Below are 15,923 nucleotides of genomic sequence, written 5' to 3'. Positions count from 1 at the left end.
TGCTTCACTCTATAGTTCTCTCTGCCTCTCCTTCACTCTCATTTCTCTGCTTCACTCTCTAGTTCTCTCTACCTCTCCTTCATTCTCATTTCTCTGCTTCACTCTCTAGTTCTCTCTACCTCTCCTTCACTCTCATTTCTCTGCTTCTCTTGTGTTCTCTCTACCTCTCCTTCACTCTCATTTCTCTGCTTGTCTCTCGTTCTCTCTACCTCTCCTTTATTCTAGCTCCTCTCCTCCACTCCATCACCCTCCACACCAACACACACAATTTTGTTATCTCCCTGAAGGCAGTGTGTGTTTAGAAAACAGGTCACACAGAAACATGATATAAAGGATTCCCTGCTCCCCCTTGGACCCTGTCTGACACATAACTGCCATAAAGAGACACCACATCAAACCTCCACACTGCACCATGCAGGGCCCCACTTTACCCATCAGCCCACAGTGTGTCTGTTTACAGCCATGAGCATCTTGCTCTCGCCTCTCTCTCTCGCTTTCTCCATCCACCATGCTGTTCTGACACTGTGAGCCTCATTCTGCCTCATTCTACCCCTCCTCCTTCCGCCCTCTCCCCTCCTCCCGCCTCATTCTCCCTCTCCTCCTTCCGCCCTCTCCCCTCCTCCCGCCTGATTCTCCCTCTCCTCCTTCCGCCCCCTCTCTCCCCTCCTCCCCGCCTGATTCTCCCCTCCTCCTTCCCTCTCCCTCCTCCCGCCCTCCTTCCGCCCCTCTCCCCTCCTCCCGCCTGATTCTCCCTCTCCTCCTTCCGCCCTCCCCCTCCTCCCACCTCATTCTCCCCTCCTCCTTCCGCCCCTCTCCCCTCCTCCCACCTCATTCTCCCCCTCCTCCTTCCCACCCTCTCCCCCCCTCCTCCCGCCTCATTCTCCCCCTCCCCCTCCTCCTTCCGCCCTCTCCCCTCCTCCCGCCTCATTCTCCCCCTCCCCTCCTCCTTCCGCCCTCTCCCTCCTCCCACCTCATTCTCTCCCCTCCTCCTTCCGCCCTCTCCCCTCCTCCCACCTCATTCTCCCCCCTCCTCCTTCCCCCCTCCTCCCCTCCTCCCGCCTCATTCTCCCCCTCCCTCCTCCCGCCTCATTCTCCCCCTCCTCCTTCCGCCCTTTCCTCTTGCTCCGATGCTCTAATGGCTGCTCTAGCAGTGGGAGTTAGCTCCCTCCTCCTGCCCTCCTGGTGCCCCTCTGCTCTGGCCACATGGGACCCATACATGAGCCCATAGATGCTCCCCTGAAGGATGAAATGGCTGCCACTCCTACTCTCTTCACAGGGTTTCTCCCAGTGTCTGATCTAGCTGTCTGATGATAAAAGCCATAGAGATGGTAGTGCTCTGTTGCTCTGATGCCGTGATGCAGAAAGCCCCCCCTCTCTCTCTCTCTCTCTCTCTCCCTCTGTCTCTCTCTCTCTCTCTCTCTCTCTCTCTCTATCCCTCTCTCTTCCTCCTCCTCTTCTTCTTCCTCCTCTTCTCCTCCTTCCTGGAATGTGTCCAGTACAGACACCTCTCATGCTGTACTGTAGATGAGAGAGGTGATGACTTCGCATGACAAGGCTCTCCAGGGACCAAAAGGCTTCACACAGCATTCACACGTTCAGCGGCAGCAGCATGTCCATGACACATGTCCATGACACGTCTCCTTCCACGTGGCAGGGAAGAAACACACACACACACAAACACACACAACACTCATTCGTCCGCCACAATGACTGATGTCTATGGAAAGCTGCCTTACAAACTGCCATAACTGCTTATGTCAGCCAAAGCCTCGTGGAGGCTCAACACACAGACTAGTGATTAGTGCTTGATGAGCCTGGTGTAGACCAAAAGACAGGGCTGTGTCTCAGACTCTCTGCTCTCTCTCGCGCTTTACTTTCGTCTGTCTCCTCCTTCCGTCTCTCAATCCCTCTTGTTTCTTTGTTCTCTTCTCTTTCTTCCTTCCTTCTCTTTTGATGAGTGTATCTGAGCCCGGCCAGCAAGCTGCTCCCCATTGATTGGCTGGTCGATGGATTGAGCGAATGGCGGGGTTCTGTAGCTGAGAGCCGTGATTTGGCGTACTGAGCGCAGTCAGACGCAGCGCCACTTTCTTGGGATTAAGAGACAGGTTCAATGTAGACCCTGTAACCCTGGAGAGGGGCTAGACGAGACACAGTGACCCCCCGCAAGGCCACAACACACCCCACACACTGGGCCACTTTCCTCATCACCCTCTCATCTTTCCATCCCTCTATCTAGCTCTATTTCTCCCACAGCTGCTTCCAAAGAAGATTCTTCAGGAACATATGTGTGTTTTTCTCTCCCTGACAGGACCCAGGAGCTGGAGTTCGGAAGGACAGAAAGAGGGAGGGAGGGAGGGAGGGAGGGGTGGGATCCTAAGACGTAATAGGAGGTCGGGTTGAGTACATGTATGTGTGGATGGTTGGGGATTGTTGGGTTAATGGAATGGAAATGGAGTAAATCCGAGGTCAGGCCATTTTCCCTCCTCATTTTTCATTTGAGTCGCCATCCTTTCTCTGAGTAGCCAACCGTAACACAGAACAAATAACATGCTTAAAGAAAAGAGAGAAAGGATAGCATTTTATTTAATCTCAATTTTGTCTTTTTTCCTGCACCTGTTTTTCTTTCATTCCCTTTGCTCTCTCTCTTTTTCTCTCTGTCTCTCTTACTCTGTTTCTCTGTCTCTCTCTCTCTCTCTCTCTCTCTCTCTCTCTCTCTCCCTGTCTTCCTCTCTCTTTCTCCTTTTTCCGATGCTTGAATAGAAGTGGATCAAAAAGGTAAAGACCACAATGAACATAAAAACCACAGCTCGCCCCTCCCTCCTCCTCCTCCCTCCTCTCCTCCCCTCATACGCCTTCCTAACCCAGCACCTTGTGTAGTGGTCATGTTTGATGTTGATATCCCTCCCCTTTCTTTCTCTCTTTCTCTCCCTCTCTCTCTTTCTGGATTATAACCAAGACTCTAAGATCCTTCCAGATTTCCTCCTTGCCTCTGATGACACCAGCCTGACCTACACGCACGCACGCACGCACCGCACACACACACACACACACACACACACACACACACACAAACCAGCTGACCACTCTGGAGGTCCATGAACTATTTCTGAGAGAGAAAAAGAGAGAGCATTCTTATGTCATGGTTTAACCACTATACCAACTACATACCAGTGGCCATTCACAAACTTAAAGACAGATAACATGGTGTACATTCTTACCACTTCCTGGTCGGTAAAACCTTTTCTTCTCTTCTCCCATTCACTGTAAACCTATCTCTCCTCTCCTCAACGTGTCCACATGTTGGGCCACAGCCACCTGACAACTCCTCATGCTGACATAGTTCTCCATCTGACCCTGCAGTTCTCACTCCACCTCATTGAGTATGATTTAACCATTTCTCTATTGTTTGCTATTAGTAATTTGACCCTATCTCTAATTGGTTCCCTCCAGATCCAAGTGACTCCTCCTCGTCCTCCTCTCCTCTCTTCTCCACATTGGTTTATATTCTTCTCTCTGCCTCCCTTTCTCCTTCTTTGTTTCTTCCTTCCCCTTTCATTTTTCCTTACTTCAGGGTGACATTTTTCTTACATTTATTTGTTTTCATTTTCAACTTTCAAAAGACAATGGTATTCAGAATCACACTGGCCAAAGTTTCTCCTTGATCATGTGACATGAGTCTGTCTCTCGTTAAGCACTTTCTCCCATTTCCAGGTGCTTCAGTGTCCACTCTCTTTCTCTCTATCACTCAAACAGCTTTAAATGCCGTGCCCTTCTCTCCTCTCTTTCTCTCTTTCTTTTGGCTCCGTTTCTGCCTCTCAGATCTTTCATCTGTTCATCACAAGTAGCCACTGGTTCTCTGAGGCCTCCTCAGGTTTCATCTCCTTCTTCACCTCCTCCTCCTCCTCTTCATTTCTCTTTCCCTCTTTATCCATTTGCTCTTATCACTGCTTTTTCTTCCTTCTCTTGCTTTCGTTGCACTGCAACCCCCCTGTGTGTCCTGATTTGGCCATCAGTCACCCCTCCTTATCAATAGAAGTCAGCTAGTCCTCCCTTCGTACAGCATGTCTGTATGGATTCAGAGGGGTGCCACAGTAGGTGGTACAGTCCCAGTTAGCATCTATGTGTAATGGCTGCTCTGTTCACTAGGGGGATTGTACTCTCTAAAGAGCCAATCAGTCACTGGTCTCCCAATCACAGAGCTTACAAAGAATGCTGCAGGGGAAGCAGGGCTCAATCCAAGGGTAGAGGAAGGAAGAGTATTGCTGCCACTGGGAACAGGCACCATTAGGGCCGCCTCAAAAGGGTCATTTAATCTCCCAGGTTGTGTCTGAAATGGCACACTATTCCCCACGTAGTGCACTACAGGGCTCTGGTCAAAAGTAGTGCACTATATAGGTTATTATACACTGTCCTAATCTTATCCGCGACCCTTTAGATGCCCCGGCCCACAACACCATTACACATCAGTCTGGACTAGTACCCTCTACTGTCTGTTTCCATGGATAGATGGATGTGTACAGTAGGTTATTATACACTGTCCTAATCTTACCCGCAACCCTTTAGATGCCCCCGCCCACAACACCATTACACATCAGTCTGGACTAGTACCCTCTACTGTCTGTTTCCATGGATAGATAGATGTGTACAGTAGGTTATTATACACTGTCCTAATCTTACCCGCGACCCTTTAGATGCCCCGGCCCACAACACCGTTACACATCAGTCTGGACTAGTACCCTCTACTGTCTGTTTCCATGGATAGATGGATGTGTACAGTAGGTTATTATACACTGTCCTAATCTTACCCGCGACCCTTTAGATGCCCCGGCCCACAACACCATTACACATCAGTCTGGACTAGTACCCTCTACTGTCTGTTTCCATGGATAGATGGATGTGTACAGTAGGTTATTATAGATCTGTAGCAATGCCATTAAGTCCTTTATGGGCCCATATCCATCTGCCTGGATGTGGCTTTCCACTGACATCCATTGCTCCTGTATGTCTTGTTTTTCCCTCAACCAACCGACCACCATTTTGTTTCTCCCTGCCTGGTAGCTATAGCGAACCCTCCTCCTCTGCCCCCCCACACACACACCCTTGATCCACCTTGTTGTTGTTGTTTTTTTACCCACATTTACTACCGTTCCTCCCAGTGACCATGTGACCTACAAAACCCCTCCTCTTCCTCCCTCTATCCTCGCTTTAACTCTACTGCTAATTATGATTATCTCTATATCTCATTTTTTATTAATTAACAATTCTCTTAGATTGTGTTACCCGTTGTCCCTTTGTTAATTCATTAATCCTAATTGATTGATTCACTGATTGGTTGATTGAAAGATTATAGTAATGGCTGCTCTGCTGTTGTGTTCAGGAGCGGGTCTGTGAACGTCAGTCAGACTGTCTGTAGTCTGTGTCTTGATAGACTTAGATATTCATTTCCTTGTCACCGTTCCTTTATTACTATTGACACGTGAATTGACTGAATAGGTGTCAGCCATCTTTCTGTCACCTATCAAGTCCTTTTTAATCAGTGATCATGAAGGAAAGGAGACAAGGAAACAAATCTACAGTATTTAATCAATGATCATGAAGGAAAGGTGACAAGGAAATGAATCTACAGTATGTAAGACCTGGTACACAGCCTTCAAATTGTTTTTTATTGGGACTAAAGGAGGGGGGAGTATCCCTCACACCTACACTCTTAAAAACAGGTTCTATCTAGAACCTAAAAGGGTTCTTTGGCTGTCCCCATAGGATAACCCTTTGAAGAACCCTTTATGGTTCCAGGTAGAACTGATTCGGTTCCAGGTACATCCATTTTGGGTTCCGTCTTAAGCCCTTCCCACAGAGGGTTCTACCTGGAACCAAAAAGGGTTCTCCTATGGGGACAACCAAATAATGATTTCTGAGAGTGTAGAGACATATTTACCATTGAAATAGTGTCTCTGTGGGCGAATGAGGATAGAGGGAGGGACAGAGAGAGAGGGAGAGAGGAGCAGTCGCTATAGAGACAGGCTGTACCTCCTCATTAGGAATGACCCACCACACACACACGTCTGGTCACGTGACCCACTGCACTCAGACATTCTATTCAGCAGGCAGTCGAGGAGAGAGGAGAGTGAAGGAGAGAGGGAGAGATGGGGAGAGGAGAGAGATAGGGAACTGACTGACTGTACATTGAGAAGTCATTACATTGATAAAGCTAAAGAGCTCTGGCAGACAGGTGGCCATGAATAGAAATAAGTCAGGACCTTTATGGACAGATAGAACACACAGCCAGAGGCAGATGTATGGACAGATAGAACACACTGCCAGAGGCAGATGTATGGACAGATAGAACACACAGCCAGAGGCAGATGTATGGACAGATAGAACACACAGCCAGAGGCAGATGTATGGACAGATAGAACACACAGCCAGAGGCAGATGTATGGACAGATAGAACACACTGCCAGAGGCAGATGTATGGACAGATAGAACACACAGCCAGAGGCAGATGTATGGACAGATAGAACACAAAGCCAGAGGCAGATGTATGGACAGATAGAACACACCGCCAGAGGCAGATGTATGGACAGATAGAACACACCGCCAGAGGCAGATGTATGGACAGATAGAACACACTGCCAGAGGCAGATGTATGGACAGATAGAACACACAGCCAGAGGCAGATGTATGGACAGATAGAACACACCGCCAGAGGCAGATGTATGGACAGATAGAACACACAGCCAGAGGCAGATGTATGAACAGACAGAACACACCGCCAGAGGCAGATGTATGGACAGATAGAACACACCGCCAGAGGCAGATGTATGGACAGATAGAACACACCGCCAGAGGCAGATGTATAGACAGATAGAACACACCGCCAGAGGCAGATGTATGGACAGATAGAACACACCGCCAGAGGCAGATGTATGGACAGACAGAACACACCGCCAGAGGCAGATGTATGGACAGACAGAACACACCGCCAGAGGCAGATGTATGGATAGATAGAACACACAGCCAGAGGTAGATGTATGGACAGATAGAACACACAGCCAGAGGTAGATGTATGGACAGATAGAACACACCGCCAGAGGCAGATGTATGGACAGATAGAACACACCGCCAGAGGCAGATGTATGGACAGATAGAACACACAGCCAGAGGTAGATGTATGGACAGACAGAACACACCGCCAGAGGCAGATGTATGGACAGATAGAACACACCGCCAGAGGCAGATGTATGGACAGATTGAACACACCGCCAGAGGCAGATGTATGGACAGATAGAACACACCGCCAGAGGTAGATGTATGGACAGATAGAACACACTGCCAGAGGCAGATGTATGGACAGATAGAACACACCGCCAGAGGCAGATGTATGGACAGACAGGACACACCGCCAGAGGCAGATGTATGGACAGATAGAACACACCGCCAGAGGCAGATGTATGGACAGATAGAACACACCGCCAGAGGCAGATGTATGGACAGATAGAACACACAGCCAGAGGTAGATGTATGGACAGACAGAACACACCGCCAGAGGCAGATGTATGGACAGATAGAACACACCGCCAGAGGCAGATGTATGGACAGATAGAACACACCGCCAGAGGCAGATGTATGGACAGATAGAACACACCGCCAGAGGTAGATGTATGGACAGATAGAACACACCGCCAGAGGCAGATGTATGGACAGATAGAACACACCGCCAGAGGCAGATGTATGGACAGATAGAACACACCGCCAGAGGCAGATGTATGGACTGCCCTCACTGGGGAAGGGATGGAGAAAGAGAGAGTAGAGGGATGAAGAGAGTAAGAAACTGGCTGGGTGCTGGCTACTGCTACAGTAGCTCAGCAGGGTTGGGGTCAATTCTGTTTCAATTTAGTCAATTCAGAAATTAAAATGAAAATCCAATTTCACTTTTCCTTACAATGAAAAGCAATTAGGAAAACTGGACTTAGAATGTTCCATTGACTACCTAAATTGACTGAATTGAAATGGAATTGTGGCCTGTCAAAGTGTCACTCCAGTGCTGTACCCGTACCTGCAGGCGGTGTCCTGTGTACTGAAGCTGTGAAGCTCTGTCAGTAGGACCACCTGTGCTGCCACTCAGTGTGTCAGTGCACCTCTCATAGAGATAAGACGTTTCAATGGAAACTTTCTCTCTCCACCCAGGCCCTGCTGCCCTGCTATTGGTCTCAGTGAAGGGGTTTGTCTTGAAGTGAACATGACGGTTGATCAAAGTGCCAGCCCCTTCCTTCTGTCTACAGTGTGCGTGTGGTGTGTGGATATGTGTATGAGTGTCTGTGTGTGTAGGTTTGTGTGTGTCGGTGTAGGTGTGTGTGTGTGTGTGTATGTGTGAGTTAGTATTCTGTTTTGACTACCTTGCCTTGACCCCCTTGCTGTCCAAAAGGAACAGGACACAATCTGGGACTCCCACCTCTCTCTCTCTTTCTCTCACTCCTCCACAGAATTAACTCACTCCCTCTCTTATTCTCATTTCACAGGAAATAACCTATTGACTCCTCTGACTCTCTCCGTTTCTCCGTTTCTCTCTCTCTCTTCTTTTTTTACACCCACAAAATACACTCTCACTCTATTCTGTACTCTTTCTCCTCCTCTCTCCTTCTCTCTCCTTCTCTCTCTCTCTGTCGCTTGCTATCTCTCAAGCACACCTACACGCACGCACGCACACACACCAACATGCTCACGGGTAACGACACACACACGCGCACCTGCACCCTACACACACACACACACACACACTCACAGATGTACTCTTACTTCCAGACGATTAAGTGTCCATGCTGAAGGAGGGGTTTCATGGCGCTCTGTTGTGCCCCCTGCTGGTTGCTGGCTGCAGTTACCTGCCAGGAACAGGTGTGGGATTCAATTAGAACAGCAGGCTCTCCGTGGCCAGGCCAGGTCTGTCAAGGGGCTACTGGGTCCTGTTCATTAGGCACCAAACAGAAGAAAACAGACTGAAACAGGGAGGGACTACCTGGACTTGTCCAATGAAAAACGCTCATTTTTGGTTTCCGTTGCAACACTTTTTTAAACTATGTGTGTCCAAATGACCGTGACCCTGGGATAGGCAGGCTGTACATCACCTCCCCATAACCAGTCTGTGGGATACTCTAGGACTCATTTCTCCAGACACTCTAACATACATAGATAACCCAAGATCTAGACTCTAGAGGATGTCTCAGAAACTACTGTAGGAGAGACGTGGTCAGGTCTGGGCTATGCCAGGCTGTGTCTTACATAACAACCATATCAATCCATGGCCTCACATTACATCAACAACAAGACCACAAGCATTTTAGAAACACATACAGTCTCCATTGAGATATCTCTCTTATCTCATTACTCTATACCCCTTTATGGTCACAGTAGGATGATATGATGGCTTTATTATAATACAGTATGTAATGACAGATTTGATATGAAGATAACCATTAGAAATATGTTCCCCAGCAGTCCCTGGATTAAAATGATTTGCCCACAACGGCACACAGTATGATCTCAGCAAGCTGTCATTGCTTAGATGTACTTCTATATCACCCGTCAAAACTGTCATTATTATTCCCAACGAGGTATCAAGGTACAGTATCTGTCATTTCAAAGGAGATTCTGTTCCTTTCATCATATTCATGCCACAGCTTCATATTGACGAGAAACGGTCACTGTTGACATATTGTATTGTGTCGGGAACAACAGCTGATAAATTAATTTCCTATTATTTTTCATGGCAATATTTTTCTGTAAAGTGTTTCCAATAGAAGATATATTGCCCGTTCCAACTTATACCCTATTCCCTATATAGTGCACTACTTTAGTGCACATTATAAGGAATAGGGTGCACACCTGTGCACAGCAGATAAAAGCATGAAGGTTGGTTGTTAATCCTTGATAAGGTAAGTTGTATCACAGTACAGTAGGTTTGGTTATACTGCCTAGTGGTGTGGCCCCATTAGACCATGACTGCTCTGATCGTGCCAGACCAGATTTCCACGGCTCCTAAAAATGTATTTCATCTAATCTAACAATCTCAACTAATCCCAGAAGCTCAATATGACTCAGGCTAACCTGTTCTAGGCCGGACTAGGATAATACCTAGTCCAATCTTTAATACCCCTCTAATACCTCATATCCATCTCTAATACCTAATACCTCATTCATGTAGTGCTGGTCCTAATAATACTAGGCTGTGTGATAGTGTGTGTTAGCAGGGTGTGGCTGCCTTGGAGGTCAGGCTGTCCATACAGAGAGAGAATAAACAGGAAGGGGGCATGCTGGCTGAAAGAACAGGTCAGAGTTAATGAAGCCTCCCAGGCAGGGTGTGGAGCGGAGCGGCTCCCTCTGTTTGTTTTTTTTGTGTGTGTGTGTGTGTGTGGTGTGTGTGTGTGTGTTTGCATGCGAGTGAACCTCTCTCTTTTTCTTTTCTCTGGTCGGTGTGTGTCAGTGCCAGCTCAGTGTGACCGCCTGGGAGGCCAGTCCAGTGATGAGCCCCACTGACACCCGGCCCTGCCAGCCCACCCAACACCCAGCTAATTAGAATAAGCAGAGCCAGAGAGCCATGTTAGAGTTACTATCTGCAGACTGTAAAGGGACAGAGAGAATAACAGGACATAACACATAGGATGGTTAGGCCTTACTCTTTACTGCAATACCCTGGGATACAGTAATGCTGACTATGCTACTGTATAGTGTGAAGCCGATTCAGGGTAGTGGTGCTGTTAATATATTACTGGGATCAATGATTTGTCCCATAAATACCTGTTAAACCTCTTGTGATTCACCGTACGTAGAGAACCCAATTGGGCCAGGAACCGAAAGGTTGCTGGATCGAATCCCCGAGCTGACAAGGTAAAACTCTATTGTTCTGCCCCTGAGCAAGGCAGTTAACCCACTGTTTCCCAGGCGCTGAAGATGTGGCTGTCGATTAAGGCAGCCCCCTGCACCTTTCTGATTCAGAGTTGTTGGGTTAAATGTGCAAGACACAATTCAGTTGTACAGCTGACTAGGTTTCCCCTTTCCTTTCCCAATATGAATACAAGTCAGCATTGTGGATTAAAGGTAGCCCTTGACAATGCACTGCACCAGCCATTGGTTTTGTATTACCTAGGACTCTGTAATCCAAGGTCTGTCCAGGAGTCACGGACTCTTTTCAGATACAGACTCCCACCATACACTTTCTGCTTGTTTTGGTTGTACAGACTCCCACCATACACTTTCTGCTTGTTTTGGTTGTAAATGCAGGTGGTCCATTTGTCTGCTTGTCCGTCTGTGTGTCCTGTGTTGTTGTGTGTGTGACTAGAGACGGGACAGTAGCACGGCTGTGTGTCCTGTGTTGTTGTGTGTGTGACTAGAGACGGGACAGTAGCACGACTGTGTGTCCTGTGTTGTTATGTGCGTGACTAGAGACGGGACAGTAGCACGGCTGTGTGTCCTGTGTTGTTGTGTGTGTGACTAGAGACGGGACAGTAGCACGTCTGTGTGTCCTGTGTTGTTGTGTGTGACTAGAGACGGGACAGTAGCACGGCTGTGTGTCCTGTGTTGTTGTGTGCGTGACTAGAGACGGGACAGTAGCACGGCTGTGTGTCCTGTGTTGTTGTGTGCGTGACTAGAGACGGGACAGTAGCACGGCTGTGTGTCCTGTGTTGTTGTGTGCGTGACTAGAGACGGGACAGTAGCACGGCTGTGTGTCCTGTGTTGTTGTGTGCGTGACTAGAGACGGGACAGTAGCACGGCTGTGTGTCCGATGTTGTTGTGTGTGTGACTAGAGACGGGACAGTAGCACGGCTGTGTGTCCTGTGTTGTTGTGTGTGTGACTAGAGACGGGACAGTAGCACGGCTGTGTGTCCTGTGTTGTTGTGTGCGTGACTAGAGACGGGACAGTAGCACGGCTGTGTGTCCTGTGTTGTTGTGTGCGTGACTAGAGACGGGACAGTAGCACGGCTGTGTGTCCTGTGTTGTTGTGTGCGTGACTAGAGACGGGACAGTAGCACGGCTGTGTGTCCTGTGTTGTTGTGTGCGTGACTAGAGACGGGACAGTAGCACGGCTGTGTGTCCTGTGTTGTTGTGTGCGTGACTAGAGACGGGACAGTAGCACAGCTGTGTTGGTCTGTCCTTTATCCTACCTTGAGGCAGGAGGATGTTCTGTCTTTGTTTATGGGTCAGCTATGCAGCGGCTTGTTCTGCATGCTCTTTATTTCTCTACTCCTCTTTACTTTCACGCTGTTGTTTTGGTTGTTTTCATCCTCGTCACAGCTTTGTTCATAGAATTCAGCCATTTATCCCTGAGCTAGTTTTCTTGTATATTTTATAGGATTGCTGGAAGTGTTATAAAATAGAGATGAAGGAAGAATACCTGACAAAGTCACTGTAAATGAGGACTACATTCAAATTACACATTGACCCTTGAGGGTTCCCCAAAACCAGTGGGCTGTACCAATGTAGATCATTTCAACTCTACGGGGGTGCCACTGCCTACGTTAATAACTCTAATAACTATGGGGCTCCCCAGCACGCTAGAACACCCCTGCTGGTGGAAACCATTCTTAGATCCACCACTGTAGCTCCTCGGCTGCTTGTTTTAACAATGGAGCATGACAGTCCCTTTGTGAAGCCCCTCTATTCAATGTGTGTTTGTTTACGCCCAGGCTTGATTTGAGTCATGTTTTGACGTGAGATATTCATCCCTGCTGAGTCCCCTCAGACACAACAACAGTATCATCACTGAGGCACAGCACACAGCCACACACTTCTGAGAGACAAAAACTTCCCACTGGGCAGAGATGCCAATTCAGCATCTATTCTACGTTGGTTCAATGTAATCTCATTGATATGACCTGGAAACAACGTTGATTCAACCAGTGTGTGCCCAGTGGGGAGAGAGAGAGGCATAACATATTGATACTACTATTGTGACCAGCAAACATTTCCTCAAACCATAAAAAGAGAGGCAGGTAAAGGAATAAAAGCCATTTTCCCTAAACGTTCCTTTCTCAGAAATGCTGCCATCTCCTACGGTATGCAGCATGTCCAAGGATGTAGCATCCTAGGCTTAGTTCCATCCTAGTAAATCTGACAGCAATGTTTGTGTAAATGCATGTGTGTGTGTGTGTGTGTTGACTGTGTCTAAACGCCCCTGTAGGGACCAGTTAGACCACGGATCCGTTCAGTCATAACGTGACCAGTGTGAGTTCCCTGTCCTCTGTTCTCAACACACTGACTGGCTGGGCTGCTGGGGCCAGGACACATACAAAACTGAGTATCCAGAGAAGAAGGGAGTCCTCTGTTCTCAACACACTGACTGGCTGGGCTGCTGGGGCCAGGACACATACATAACTGAGTATCCAGAGAAGAGGGGAGTCCTCTGTTCTCAACACACTGACTGGCTGGGCTGCTGGGGCCAGGACACATACATAACTGAGTATCCAGAGAAGAGGGGAGTCCTCTGTTCTCAACACACTGACTGGCTGGGCTGCTGGGGCCAGGACACATACATAACTGAGTATCCAGAGAAGAAGGGAGTCCTCTGTTCAGCTCTTTCATTCTGTACCTGTACTGTCCCTATACTGTACCTGTAGTGTCCCTGTAGTGTCCCTGTAGTGTCTCCTTTGCTCTCATGTCCTCACAGTCTCCTGTGATGTGACCGTGCTGTTGATGCCAGCAGCTTTTTTCCATAGATACCTCTCCTCCCCGCCCTCCTCCGCCCGGTTCCCCTCCCGCCCCACCTGACAGTCCTCTGGTCCCAGGTCAGACACTATCTGGCTGAGAGAGAAAGTGCGTCAGCCAGCCAATTTACAGCAGTCCCCAGTGGGTGACCTCCAGGAGAGAGCTATGAGACAGGAAGGAGGGTAGGAGGCAGAACGTGTGTGTGGGTGTGTGCATGTGTGTCGGGGGAGGGGGGAGTGTGTGTGTGCGTGGAGGGGGGAGTGTGTGTGTGTGTGTGTGTGTGTGTGTGTGTGTGTGTGTGTGTGTGTGTGTGTGTGTGTGTGTGTGTGTGTGTGTGTGTGTGTGTGAAGTATGGATTGCAACAACAGAAGAAGGGGATCCTGGCCAGACTCTTATTTTCTACCCCAGACTTCATGGCATTACTCTTGACTGCGATCCAACCACCTGTACTGATACAACACTCTAAAACTCATACTGTTATTTCCTACCAGAGAGCAGGAATACTGAGCTTCTTACAATATACATGCACAATAAAACCTTAAGTAGGCCAAGATGAATCAGATGAAATACTATCTGGGCAGCAGCAGCTAGGAATCTACCATTTATCAGAACACTACAGGCAGCTCTTAGGCCTCAATTCTGATATTTAGCAAATTAGCTTTTTGTATTTCTTCATTTTTGATCTGATAATGTATCTCACCTCATTCCCCTCGCTGTCTCTGTCTCTCTCTCCCCCATTCTTCTTTTGTTTTCTGTCTCCCTCTCCTCAAATCTCAAACGTGTTATCTTGAACATCTCTCCGTCTCTTTCCCCACTATACTCTCATCCCATCTTCTACCCCTTTCTTTGTCCCCACTCCTCTTCCTCATCTCCTCTCTCTTTCCGTTTCCCCCTCATCATCTCCTTAATATACTCCTTTATCTTACATTGCTCCTTTTATATCTCTTCACTTCATCTCTCACACTCTCCATCTCTCTCTCTTTCTCCCTTTCTCTCTCGCTCTCACTCTCTCTCTCCCTTTCTCTCTCTCTCTCTCTCTCTCTCTCTCTCTCTCTCTCTCCCTCACTCCCCCCCTCCCTCCCTCTCGCTCTCTCACCCTCTCCCTCCCCATCTCTCTCTCTTTCCACTCTCCTCCAGTCTTTGTGTGTCCAGGCACACTGCTGCGTGTACAGGCGGCCAGCTCGCCTCAGGAGGCAGAGCATCAGTCGGGGGCGTGGTGTAAGGACCCCCTGCAGTCAGGTGACCGGCTCTATGTCATGCCTTGGACTCCCTACCGCACCGACATGCTGTATGAGTACGCCTCCTGGGAGGACTTCAGACAGAACCGCGCCACCACCACCTACAAGTGAGCACCGCCTCTGCCCCCCCGCCAGTTCACATCAAATAATCCCTCTGCCTCTGCATTGATTTATTTGAATACTGCTGTAGATGGATGGTGAATGGCAGTGTGGGTTCCATGGGGTCCTGTGGTGATCTGTAGACCACTGGTGGGGCACCTCAGGGGTCAGTGTGAAGTCCAATTAATTTAGTGAAATACATGTTCTTTTCTTGTGCTCCATGGGATGGAGAAGTATGAGAACCACAGGTCTCTTCGGACATGTTGGTCTCTTTGGACATGTGCTTATGAGCCGGTCATCGCCCAAAAGCTCATGGGTTATTGATTCTCCTGTCATATTCTGACCACCCACTTCTTCCCCTCCTATAGGTTGCCGAACCGTGTTGATGGCACAGGCTTCGTGGTATACGACGGCGCCGTGTTCTACAATAAGGAGCGCACACGCAACATGGTCAAGTATGACCTGCGCACACGCATCAAGAGCGGCGAGGCCATTATCGCCAATGCCAACTACCACGACACATCGCCCTACCGCTGGGGTGGGAAGAGCGATATCGACCTGGCAGTGGACGAGAACGGGCTGTGGGTCATCTACGCCACAGAGTCCAACAACGGACGACTGGTGGTCAGCCAGGTGGGTGGAGGAGAGGAGGATGGAGGGAATAGAAGAGTGTAAGAGGAGTGTAACAGGATGATGGAGGGAATAGAAGAGTGTAAGAGGAGTGTAACAGGATGATGGAGGGAATAGAAGAGTGTAAGAGGAGTGTAACAGGAGGATGGAGGGAATAGAAGAGAGAGGAGTGTAACAGGATGATGGAGGGAATAGAAGAGTGTGAAGAGGAGTGTAACAGGATGATGGAGGGAATAGAAGAGTGTAAGAGGAGTGTAACAG

General features: G+C 48.6%; 1 protein-coding gene across 1 annotated transcript in view; it reads left to right on the top strand.

Annotated features, from left to right (window-relative positions):
- LOC115123982 (adhesion G protein-coupled receptor L1-like) overlaps positions 1-15,923 on the top strand; it is a 134,821-nt gene that overhangs the window by 56,613 nt on the left and 62,285 nt on the right. Inside the window, exons 4-5 of the mRNA XM_065010328.1 lie at positions 14,833-15,040; positions 15,401-15,665. Of these exons, the coding sequence (XP_064866400.1) occupies positions 14,833-15,040; positions 15,401-15,665 (473 nt within the window). The remainder of the gene's footprint in view (positions 1-14,832; positions 15,041-15,400; positions 15,666-15,923) is intronic.

Source organism: Oncorhynchus nerka, linkage group LG26, assembly GCF_034236695.1.
Source record: "Oncorhynchus nerka isolate Pitt River linkage group LG26, Oner_Uvic_2.0, whole genome shotgun sequence".
Classification (NCBI taxonomy): domain Eukaryota; kingdom Metazoa; phylum Chordata; class Actinopteri; order Salmoniformes; family Salmonidae; genus Oncorhynchus; species Oncorhynchus nerka.
The sequence above is the reverse complement of the archived record's forward strand: the minus strand, read 5'-3'. Positions and strand labels throughout refer to the sequence as shown.